This window comes from Urocampus carinirostris, chromosome 2 (genome assembly GCF_059441175.1).
Source record: "Urocampus carinirostris isolate Australia breed hairy pipefish chromosome 2, RoL_Ucar_1.0, whole genome shotgun sequence".
Classification (NCBI taxonomy): Eukaryota; Metazoa; Chordata; class Actinopteri; order Syngnathiformes; family Syngnathidae; genus Urocampus; species Urocampus carinirostris.
In genome coordinates, this window is record NC_142350.1 from 35,315,145 (window position 1) to 35,328,026 (window position 12,882).

Here is a 12,882-nt window from a genome sequence, read left to right on the forward strand (position 1 = left end):
GGAGCACATTACACCAGTTCTGGCTTCCTTTCACTTGCTGCCTAGGAATTTCAGAGTTTATGTTAAGATTATTATTTTTTGTTTTTTAATCTTTAAATGACCTTGCCCCTCCCTACCTCAGTGAGCTGCTTCACTGTCATGCTCCTGCTCGATGCCTCAGGTCAGTCGATCTGCTGCTGCTGGAGGTACGGAGGTTTAAGAGGAAGCTCAGAAGGGATAGGGCCTTTTTCTGTTGCTGCTTCCGAACTGTGGGACAATTTTCCCTTGCACATCAGACAGGCTCTCTCACCGTCCATTTTTTAAAACTAGTCTTAAAACGCTTTTTTTCATTTTCTTTTAACCCAACATGTCAGGACCAGAACAGAGACAGGACCCACTTGCGTGCGTTTCTCTTAGTTTTTTTTTTGGGAAGAAGGGCAAGGATAGTACACACGATCCATAGATCGCTGGTCGCGGGGAGCAGGTTGCTCAGACGCGGAAGTGGTATTTCCGTGGCGAGCGATGGCGGTGTCGAGAGCGGGAAAAACAGATCAGTAGCCTGGACGAGGGAGCAAAAATCGTCGTCGAGATCAGAAAAAGGGTCGAAGCCGGGAAACAGACGGGAATCAGAACAGGAGAGAGTCAGGGTCGAAAAGCTTGCCTAGCGTAAGCTGAGGTTCGCAGGCGGACTGACAACTGGTGACAGGAAGAGGAGGGTATAAAAAGTGACAGGTAGCCAATCAGCATCCAAGGCAGTTGGTGCCAAAGGAGCAGGCTCAGGTGCCTCGCATCAGTAATCATGACACAACATAAGACTTTGTTCCTGATTTATTATTGTGTTATTTTTCTATATATTTTTAAGTATCATTTCATGGTCTATTTAGGGTTTTATATTCATTATGTTTTATTTATGTAAAGCACTTTGTCTTCAGTTGAGGCTGTTTTGAATAACTTAATAAAGAAAGTTGAGCGCTTCTATAGACTTCCAGCATTGAAGCTGAATAGATGCGGCTCATCAACTACACAACATGGGTAAAACTCATGGCCCACGAGACAAAGCTAAGAGTAGCACAAGAAAAAAATTGGCTGCAGCGCAGCACACAATGACGTTTTAACTATGTCCACTGGATGTCGCCAGGCGCCTCTAGCATAGCAGCACCTGCCGCTGTTTTTATCGACGACCATTAATAAAGTCAAAGTCATGTTTAATTGTATAGCCCTTAATCACAAGGAGTCTCAAATAAACCAGAGAACATTGAGGAAACCCATCCTGATGGTATTTTACCTAAAATAAAGGTCACATATGTGCTGTTTAAGGCAATACAAGAAATACAAAAGTTAGAAAAATAGCATCTGGGGGTCCTTGTCATGGTTAAAAGGAGATTTAGCTCCTTTCTTTAATAGATATGAAGGTTAACAGTGACGTTTCCATATGCAGGTATTTTATTAAAAAAAAACAAAAAGCAGAAAAACTTAAATTTTTAAATCAATCCTTTAATGTTTGGATGTTATTTTTTGTCACTTTCCAATTAGGATGAGTTTTCCAGAATTAATCAATTGTTTTGGAAATAAAATTATGATTATTTTTTTCCTTTTGTGTTGTTTTGATTACACAGTTGATAAACACAACAAGGGATTCAATCTTAGTGAAAGAAAAAAAATATTAAGGAAAAACAACACCTAAATAACCATTTTAAAATCAAACAATATATTCCTGAATCACGATTTAAATGTGAGACTCCGAAAAGACCCCCAGCCCTCCAGCTAAGGCACACTTTTTATGCTAGTTACTAGAATGAATGTTGGACCATGTGCTAAAATGAGTTTGATACCCCTGAACTACTCAGGTTGTTATGTGGCCTCCTTATCCTCTAACGGCATCTTTTCAGTAACATGTGTCTCATTATCAGCCATTTGTCTTTTCCCCTCATTCTCTTCGCCTCTTCTCGGACTGCAGCCGTGTTTCGGGAGCCTATCGAATTGCCTCCAGAGCTCCCATAGCCGCGCTTAACCTGAAGATGGAGCGCACGCACAGCGACTTGATTGAAGGCAAGTGGGCGTTCTCGCCTCGGTAATGAAAATATCACAAGAGACCCTTTGGGTTGCACTGACCTTTGGCGAGAGCTACATTTTCGCCTCGCTTGCCTGCTCTTTTGTAAATTGCCCCGCCATCCCCTCCCCTTTGAACACTCCAACCCCCCACGCAGCTCCTTCTTTGGCCCCTGGGCATTGTGGCTCAGCAACTGCAACGCTCTAAAAGCGTGTACAGCCGTACACAGTATCAATAATTCATCTGCGACTGTAAAAAGCAGAGAAAACGACTGAATAGAGGTGGTAGGCAAATGGAGGCCTTTGTACTCAACTCTAAAAATATGACAAAGATCAAAGTTTATTGGATGGAAAATACAGTTTTTTTTCATCTATTAGTGATGAGTTTATAGTTTAGTAGAAACTCAAAATAAGAAGAGGAGACATGAATGGATTTAGGACTTGCAGGTAGAACAAAAGGGGATCACAGTTCACGGATCCCTTAACCACTTGGGTCATCAGAGATCCCTTTCTGTGGTGTCTCTTGGGCCAGTCAAGCCCGATGGTACCCATTCCTTTCCAGGCCTTTTTTTGACAGGGGTTTTCTCCCCCATATAAAACAGATAGGACCGTTTTACATGGATACCAGTCGCAGGAGAAACCTCCTGATATAACTCAGATACTGCATCTTCATCATCTGGTCCCCGTTGTTGGCAGGGTAAAGCACCCTCTTGCTCTTCAGAAATGAGTGAGACGGTACTGATACCACATCATAAATCACAGGCAATTATTTATTTGGAAATAAATCCATTATTTTTTTTATATTTTCTGTGGACCCGTTTTGTTCACAATCACTCTTTAGATTCTAATAGCAACACTCTAATAATGCATACTATGTAATATATGTTCATATTGCAATTGTCTGTCTGGAATGCAGAATGTTTTAGAAATGTTTGAAACCGTTGTTATAAAACATTTCCATTGCCTGTCTGCTTCTGGCTTTATAATGATGTCTTTTTGTTATTCATCCTGCAGTTTTTCCCAGCAATTGACCGCATCCTTTATTTCTGCAGTCGATAGGGGCTCTTCTAGTGTTCCCTAGCCAAATCGGCATTCTGCTTCCACTTCATGGTATTTTGTTTCATTTCAATCTTGTGGGGAGACCTGGCTCTTTTTCACCCCTCCTTTTTTTGCAGGACCCATTGACCGGAAATGGAATATCACTGTAAACTGGCTTACTGTAAACAATGCGCGGAAATGTACTCAGCTCTGGTGGCTGCATCTAATGTATTAACGGACTAAACCATTTGGCAATTCAATGCACGGGGATAAGAATCTCACCTAGCCAATCAACCATGCAGGATGCTTTTCATGCGTACTTCCGCAAACCTTTAATGGTGGTGTCACTGACTTCAGATACTAAAAAAACAATCGTATAACGAGAAAGATTTTGGTTGGACTCGAATTTCGCACGGCAACACATTCGTACGATAGGTTGATCGTAAGTAGAGGTACCAACGAATAATAATATCCCAAATTACATCTAAATTATTGACCAAAATGAATAACATGCATTAATGTAACCAATGATCTTCTACTGGCAATGGACTCCGGCCCTTTATCACTTTTGCTGCTGCTGGACCTTAGTGCTGCCTTTGACAATGTGCATCTAATATCTTACTAGAACAGTTTGAAAAATGGATAGTTCTCTCAGGAACCGTACTCTTGTGGTTCAGATCTTACCTTTTAGACGCATTGTGTTAAATATGGTGAAATGAGACATGCTTCCATTAGGTGATATTGTTCGCAAGTATGATATCAGTTTCCATTGCTACACAGAGAACACTCAACTATATCTTCCAATGGAGGAATCTGCCACACTAAACTGGAAATTTGGAGGCCTGCCTCATTGAGATAAAAGGATGAATCTCACTCAACTTCTTGCACCTCAAGTCTGAAAAGACCGACATGTTAATTATTGGTCGATCTAAATGCTGTAACTTGTTCCCAAAAACTGCTCTGAACATTGACGGATATAATATCACCCACAGTGACCCAGCTAAAAATGTAGGTGTCACATTTGACCCCAATCCGTCCTTTAAAACACACGTTAAGAATATTACTAGAACAGCTTTCTTCCATCTTCGCAACATTGCTAAACTTCGCCCTATGCTGTCTCAGTCGGATGCAGAGATTACAATTCATGCGTTTGTTACCTCCCGTCTCGATTACTGTAATGTACTCTTCCGTCTCCCGAAGTCCAAAATCAAGAACCTTCAGCTGGTACAAATTGCTGTAGCAAGGCTTTTAACTAAAACAAGAAAGTCTGATCACATTACCCTGATTTTAGCTAACCTGCATTGGCTCCCTGTTAGCTTAAGATGTGATTTTAAGGTTCTGTTGGTAGTATACAGAATCATGCACGGACTTACTCCCTCATATCGTTCAGATTTAATTCCCCCCCTATGTTCCGGTCCGGATCCTTCGCTCTGAAAATGCTCGTCTACTAGTGATCCCAAGAGCCAAGAAGAGAACTGCAGGTTCGAGAGCGTTCTCCATTCGGGCCCCGGTGTTGTGGAATGCTCTTCCCCTGAGATTGGACATGCAACCTCAGTGGAAATGTTTAAATCTAGTCTTAAAACACACTTCTATTCTATAGTTTATGAACGACCTATATTTCATGTTGCTAATATCTGTGTAACATCCGTTGCAGCCTGGTCATCCTGGAAGGGGAATTACCTCATATGCGGTCCCTTCTCATGGTTTTCTTCATTTTCCTCATGTTGAGGTTTTTGAGTATTTTCTAGCCCTCATGTAGGTTTTAGATCAGGGAATGGTGTAATAATAGTTTGTAGTTTGCAATAATATGTGGTCTGTGCAGCCCTTTGAGACTCCTCGTGATTAAGGGCGTCACAAATAAACATGACTTGACTCGACCTCATGAGTCAAGATGGCCACAAATGATAAGAAAAATGTTACATTTTCAATTCAGGCAACAAAAATGGTTTGAAACACTGATTTAACAATCGCCAAGAAGCCTTCGAATCCCTATGCACCACAGTTGCACCAATAATCACCAGTCTTTTATTCACGGTCAGTTAGACGGATGCTGTTGTACTGATAGACCCAACACAGTAAGTCAACTTGCATGGCAACAATGAACAATTAAATATTAAAGGGGCTTATTGTATCCGCACTTTTAAATTTACCTTGACAGCATGGCCGAGCATACTGTGCTTTATTCCCTAGTAGTTTTTCTCCATTACTATGTAATGATATTCATGAGCTGGGCCTGCCATAAGGCTGCAAAGATGTTGTATGTGTTGCATGCTACGGATCCAGTAGCTTCTCCTCAGGGCTATTTGGGTGAAGCATAATGACCGAGGCCCAGCTAATCCCTATGAGACCTGGGCTGCACTTTTCCTTTGTAGGGACACTCTGATGAATAGTGATGGGAATCCCGGCTCTTTTTAGAAAATCAGCTCTTTCGGTCCGTCATACTTTTAGGTTTTAATGATATATCAATAAAAATGATAGAACATTATGAACCACATTGAAAAAAATGTATCTAGCCTTTATTGTTTCAACATACAGTGAACCTTTACCTAATTTAAACTTGCAAATGATTTCTACGAAGTAAACAATACAGTGATTACGCCACTAGTATTGACCAGTGATGAGGCTATCAAGAGGGTGAGTGAGTGAGTGAGTGAGTGAGTGAGTGAGTGAGTGATAGAGAAAGAAAGAAAGAAAGAGCCATATGAAGATAGATACAGAGAGAGGGAGAAAGAGAGAAAGAGCAAGAGAAAGAAACAAAGGTAGAGATAAATATAGAAAGATAGGAGAGGAAGAGAAAGAGAGTGAGAGAGACAGAGAGAGAGAGATAAAGAAAGAGAGAGGGAGAGGGTCAGAGATAGTGACAGAGAAATGAGAGATATAGATAGAGAAAGAAACAGAGAAAGAAAGAGTGAGAAAAAAAGAGAGATAAAGAAATAGATAATGAAATAAAGAGAGGGAAAGATAGAAAGCAATGTATAAAGAGAGAGAGAGAAAGAAAGACAGAGAAAATGGGAAGGAAAGATAAAAATAGTTAGAGAAAGAGAGAAAGACAGAGAAGAAAAAGAGAGAAAGAGATAGAGAAAAGAGCTAAAGATAGATAGAAAATGAGATGGATAGGGAAAGAAAGAGAAAGAGAGAAAAAAGGAAAAGAAAGAGACGAAGAAAGAAGGGGAGAGAAAGAGAGAGAAGAAAATAATGAGAGAGAAAGAGAGAGAGAGAGATAGAGAGACAGAGAGAGAGCATTTTAAAGGGAGCCGACTCCCCATTAATAAGGAGCATCCTTTACCTCAAAGAGCCAACTCTCACAGCCCTATCGTTCACAAACAAGCCATCACTACCGATGATTCCTTTGAAGGAATGTCACACTGTTGTCTTCCGCGCACTGAGCCGCAAAACCTAGCCTAATCCCAATTCGCCTCGCGGACATATAGAAAGAAACGCAGACAATTACCAGGGTGAGCGGCTTCCCGTATTTGCATGCACCGACACAAAAACTCACAAACACGCGCGCACACGCGGGCACAGTGGGGCCCTCGCAGTCAGGGCCGCAGTAATAGGCACCCTGCCATCTGGAGATCCCGTCCAGGGGGCCGTAAACAATAGAGCCTGTTCAATATGGCGAGAGACATCATCGGCGCAAGTGGAAATGTGTGCGCGTTTGTGTGTGTTGTTAATATTACAGTGGCTGTCGTTCCATCTTCCACGACTAAAACCGGTGTTTCCTCATTATCCTCAATTCACCCCCCGGGCTATTTGGTGTTTCTCGTCTTGTGAGGACAGTGTGGCCCTCGCTTTCAATAACGGTAACAAATATTTTCTGTTAGAAATATGATGGTTTTCCCAATTGATGTTGTTTTCACAAATGTTTCTCATTTCTATTCATTTTATGATTTAAACCAGAAGCGCCAAATTCATATCGACAGAGGGTCGAATCAGGACTTTTGTAATCGTATCCGAGGAGCAGAAGCTTCCTAAACCTTGCGTCAGATAGCTTGTTCCTCAACACCAAGCATTAACAACAAACCAGCTTTCATGCAACGCAGCTTTTGCACGGTGCATCTCGCGTAACAGCCAAAAAACCTTTTGCCCTTCCGGGTCAGATACCTGGCTGACAATACAAGCATTGCTACCTATATACGCTACCAAATTAGCATGTGCCACCCCATGGACAAAACAAGAAAAACACTGAATGACACACATACATATTCTCGAACGTACGGGGAGGACAAATAAACAGAGCAGAGTAGACTCGCTACTCTAGGGGTTTTGTCAATATATCCAAAGTAATGCTTGCTTTTGACTGTCAGTAACGGTAACTACATAATGGTGGGAAAAAAAATTAGTTAGATTGCCCCGTTCCTGAAAAGTGTAACCCTGTTACTTGAAAGAATATTAAGTGAGTTCAATAATTTAAATATGAAAAAAAAATACAATAAGAAAAACATAAGACAAAAAAGAGTTTTAGAAAAATCTCTCAAAAGCACAAGGAAAAATATAAAACAAGTATTTTTTATTAATTTCAGCCTTTTTGAGGTTTTTGAGTATCCATAGAAGCAAAATGTCAGCTCCCTTTATGTGAGGCTTATGTTATATAAAATAAATATTAATTCCTAGACCTACGGGTATTGAAGAAAAAAATGCATATTTAAGTTGTAGCTCATGTATTTTTGCCCATTATTTGAAACAATAGTGTTCATTTTTTAGGTATCTTATTTTTAATTAACCAACTTTTACAACTAGGAGTCACTAAATAATACACAATCTATGTTTGAAGAATGATTTGTATATGCCGGAGCCATATCCCCCTAGTGGGAGGTGGCTAGAGTCAAGAACACATTCCCATTTTTGACTCTTTCTGGGAGATTGATACAGAGGAGGGGATTCCCAGCCCCCTCGCTCAACCCAACTGATATGTTCCAACATCTCATTGGGAGTCATTAGGTGACCAAAACCCCCAATTCCAACCCCTAATGCAGAGAGCCAAGCAGGGAGGCAGTGAGTACCAATGTTGTAGGTCTTAGGTATGACCCGAGGTTCGAACCAGCAACCTCACAGTCTCGGGGAGGGCACCCTACCCCCAAGTATTCAAACGCTGCAATCAAGAAGTAACTATTGTTAATATTTTGATACCAGGTTTGACTAATTCAAATGAAACCCTTTAATTTCTACTATATTTTTCCTGAAATAGCACATTTTCAAGTTATCAATTTTGAAATGACAAACTCATCAAAATTTACTGCCCAGCCCAACGAAGAAAACTATTCAACAATTCAACCGTCAGGACCAACAGGACCCAATTGCATAGCGTTTACCACAAGTTTCATTGAAGGAAAGAGGAAAGGCTGCGCCCGCGATACGGTCTTCGCTGGACGCGGGAAGTAAGTCGCTCTTGTACTCGGATTGTGATCCGAACACGGAAGTGGATCTTCCGTAGCAAGCGATGGCGGTGTCAGGGACGGAAAAACTTGTCGGACTGGGAGAGCAAGGCGTGGTCGGGGTCGGAAACGAGTCGTAAGCCAGAACGGGAGAGTAGACGTAGTCGGGGACAAAAAGAGGTCGTAAGTCGGGACGGGTGAGCAGACGTGGTCAGGATCAAAACAGGTCATAGCCGGAGACAGACGGGAACAAAAACGGGACAGGTGGGAGTCAGGGTCGAAAAAGGCTTGCCTAGTATACACTGAGGTTTGCAGACGGACTGACCACAGGGGACTGACAGGACTGGGTTAGAATAATGACAGGGAGCCAATCAGAACCCGCGGCGTTTGGCGCCAAATGAGCGGACACAGCTGAGTCACATCAGTAATCATGACATCAACAAATACATTCCTTCAGTTAGTTTCTCTTCTTCATCGGCAGCCCTGTTTTTGCCGAATCCAGAACGGGTTTGTCTTTGATTTTTTGGTTAAGAATTAAGAATCCTGTTTCATTCATGGTAAAATACAAGCAGAGTTATTTTGGCAGTACATTTACAATATTACAACAAACATCAAACAGTAGAGCTAGCTATAGTAAAAGGTTGGTTAATAGTTTAGTACACAACAGCAAGTTGACCAAAATGTCTCGAGTATTGATTTTTTTGGCAGGAATTCTGGGGTTATGTTATTGTCTTTCTATTTTTTTCAATTTTAATACGGTCGCGTTTTAGGTCAGCATACATCCCTAGTTCTCCTTTTAATGCTGCAAATATTAATAACTGTTATCCATTGTCCCTGTCCCAGGTATGAAAAATAATTGTCATAAGAAAATCTACCCTTCCCCCGAGCCTTTTATGAAAATCAGACGTTGAGTGCGCCTAATTAGGCGTGATTTACGGTAAAGGGAAGCGTAAGGGTGGAATGGGAATAAATTGAGACGAAGAGAAGGAGAGAAAGCAGTGACAAGCTGCTGATTAATGCGAAGGCCGTGATGCACATCGCCTAAAGTCGGCTAATGGAAGGATGGCAATCTTTCCTTTATCTCTCCGACGAGAAAAAGATGACATGATAGGTGAGCATTATTTAGACTCTTACCTTATCGAGAATGTTTTTGACTTAAATATATTCAAACGGGGGAACAGAGGCCGAATCGTGTTAAGCTGTGAAGATGGAGTCTCTTGCTTTGTGGCAGACTGCTGTTCTCTCAGTAATCAGCAAGGCTCTTTGGGATTGGCTCACGCGTTAATTGATGGAGGGGAAAGCAGGGGGCCTCCATCCCCCACCCACAAATGAAGAAACTCTCTCTCTCTCTCTCTCTCTCTCTTTCTCTCTCTCACCATTGTGTTTTCACGCCCTCCCAAGTGGTAACACACAGAGTGATAATATCCATCGATATTCTTTAGACCAGGGATCGGGAACCTATGGTTCTTTTCATAGGAATATATGGCTTGGTGATGAAATGCTACATGTATTGTACCAAACCAAATAAATTTAATGTTGGGTTTGGTGAATCCAAAGCCGAAGTTACTCTAATCATGTCTAATGTTCGGTCCAGTATGTAAAGGGTACAGTTTACCTACAGTTTACAGTCAATTTGTAAAACCAAAAGACGTTGTTTTGGCTGTACATTGCTGAAGCATCCTTTACATGTTGTCTGTTGAGACATTTTATGATAAAAACCCAAACAGCAAACTGTAATTACCCACAAACGCCAGCCAAGCACACGGAGCATTTTGATTAGGTGAGCAGTAGTGGTGAGCGGAGCTATGCGCACAGAGCACGCTCCCCTCTCTCGCATGCGCCCACTGCCCTGAAGGGAAATACGTTCATTAACTTTTCATTTGCAGTTTTTTGTGAAATATTTACAAAAGAACTCTGCTTGCACCAGGTTTTGAAACCATTTTTTATGAAAAAAAAAAATTAAAGTCAAAATGAGCCTCAATGTAAGCCTTAAGTAATTGTAGGAGGTAGACACGTTTAAAGTATTATATTTGTTGATATGGGACACAGGCTCTGGCATCATCATTATGTCATAAACCCTTTAACGTCGCAGAGAGAAATAAAATGCGATGAAAATCTTTTGTATGGAGAGTGTGTTTGGCACTTTTGCTGAATTTTATGCAGACAATCAAATTGCCTTTAAATATATGGAATGGATATCTCTAAAAAAATATAAATAATTTGCTATTATGGCTTTTTAGGTCAGAAAAGTTCCCAACCCCTGCTCACAACAATACTGTCTTGGGCGGCCTCATCTCTGAGGGGGTTAAGGTAGCAAATAGGAAAGGTGGAGAAATACAAAAATGCAGTTTTGAAATGTTCAATAACTTTATATAAAATCTAGACCTATTCGGCTGTATGTGAAAACGTAATTCCCCCTTGTTGAATCACAAAGTATCCGTGACTAACTTCGGTTTGTGGAAAGCTGAGTTTAATTCTACAGGCCGCACCCAAAATCCACAGGCCGCACCTATGTTGAATCAAGATATTACTTAAATTTAATCTGTTAGACAAAGTGAAGTAGGCTACAAAATGTCAAGAAACAAAATTGACGTGCCACAATCCAAAGACATTCCAGGAGCAATTAGAAAGAAAGAGATCCATCATCACAGAAAAGGTCACAAAGCCAAGGTAACAAGGTGCCACCGCCAGAGACATTATCCACAAATGGAGAAAACTGGAAACTGGCAAACCTTCCCAAGAGAGGTCAACTGACTGAGCTTACTCCAAAAGTATGATGACGTCTCATCTATGTGGTTACAAAAGAACCCTGAAAACAATTTATAGAACTGCGGGCCTAGCTGGCCTCAGTTGAGGTCAGTGTTCATGGCTGCACTGTAAGAAAGACACTGACCAAAAATGGCATCTATGGGAGAGCTCTAAGGTGAAAACCACTGCTGTCGCAAAAGAACACAAAAAAGTGGTATCACATTTGGCTAAAAGCCCATTGATCATCCTCAAGACCCTCTGACAGTTTTGAACATACTGTGGACTGATGAGTCAAAATTGAACTTTTTGGAAGGTATGCAGCCCTTTACAACTAGTGTAAAAATGGCACAGCATTTGACAAAAACAACATGATGCCAACAGTAAAGCATGGTGGTGGCAGTGTAATGGTTTGGAGCTGCTTTGCTGCCTCAGGATCAGGACAGCTTTGTACGGTTGACGGAGGAATGCATTCCGGTGTTTACCAGAGAATCCTGAAGAACCATCGGCCATCAGTTCGTGCCCTCAAACCTAAACGCTTTTGGATCCGAAACACACCAGCAAGTCCACCTCTGACGCCTCAAACAAACCTTTTCTTGAGTGGCCAAGTGAAAGTCTGGATTTAAATCCAACGGGTATTCTGTGGTGTGACATAAAACGAGTAGTTCATGCTAGAAAACCCTCCAATATGGCAGATTTGAAAACATTTTGCAAAGAAGAGTGGGCCAAAATTCTTCCGCAGCCATGTGACTCATTACCAATTACTGTAAACGTTTGATTTCTATTATCGCTTCCAAAGGTGGCCCAACTCACGTTTAGGTACAGGGTGCAACTATTTTTATTCCACATGGGGACAAATAAGTTTTGATTTTTTTGTGTGCCTTAATGAATGGAATTGAAATTTCAAAGCTTCATTTTGTATTTCCCTGGGTTGTCTCTGTATGATAATAAAATTGGTTTGATGATCTGAATTATTTGTGAGCGATACATATGCAAAAACCACAGAAATCAGGAAGGGGGCAAATGCTTTTTCACGGGACTGTATATTCTCTATCTTATGAGGAATTACTTTGTTTTATTGTCATTGAAGAAGGAGGCTGGGATGTTGCATGGTGCATGCCTTCATACTGGCACCTGGACCTGAGGCACGCCTACATCTAGAACCAGCTGTGTTGGTCAAGATTTGGAGACAGGAAACTGTCAACCAAACTTCCTGCATTGTGTTATTACCTATCTTTAATGTTTCTGTTGAACGTGTTATCTGTTGATACCCTTGTAACATCCATTGAAAGATGGATGTCTTGGAAGGGGATTACCTTTTGTGTGACCCCTTTTCAAGATTTCTTAATTTTCTTCATGCTGATGTTTTCGGGGTTTTTCCTTGCCGTCGTGTAGGTTTCAGACCAGAGGATGTTGTAATGTTGGTCGGTGCGGCCCTTTGAGACTTTTTGTGATTAAGGGATATACAATTAAATATGACTTGAGTTGTCTTTATACAGTACAGTGGAACCTCGGTTTTCGAACGCCTCTCAGTTCGGACAAATCGGTGTTTGACCAAAAATTTCGAGAAATTCTTGCTTCGCTGTTCAGTCAAAAAATCGGAGTTCGAACGCCGGTACGCTAAGGTGCGATGCTGAGCGGCGTACGGGTGTTTTAGCCCCTAATAATGCCTCCGAAGAAGGTCGGTGCAAGCAGG

The 12,882-nt window shown here is 41.3% G+C and overlaps 1 protein-coding gene across 3 annotated transcripts in view; it reads left to right on the forward strand.

Annotated features, from left to right (window-relative positions):
- The window catches only part of cep76 (centrosomal protein 76), a 69,037-nt gene that overhangs the window by 39,645 nt on the left and 16,510 nt on the right, over positions 1 to 12,882 (forward strand). The window contains exon 14 of one of the 3 annotated variants that reach the window (XM_088326314.1): positions 1,937 to 1,995. The exons of the other annotated variants lie outside the window; for them this stretch is intronic. Within the exon in view, the coding sequence (XP_088182440.1) occupies positions 1,937 to 1,980 (44 nt within the window). The 3' untranslated portion in view covers positions 1,981 to 1,995. Of the gene's footprint in view, positions 1 to 1,936; positions 1,996 to 12,882 lie in introns of those variants that run through there. 3 annotated transcript variants of the gene reach the window in all.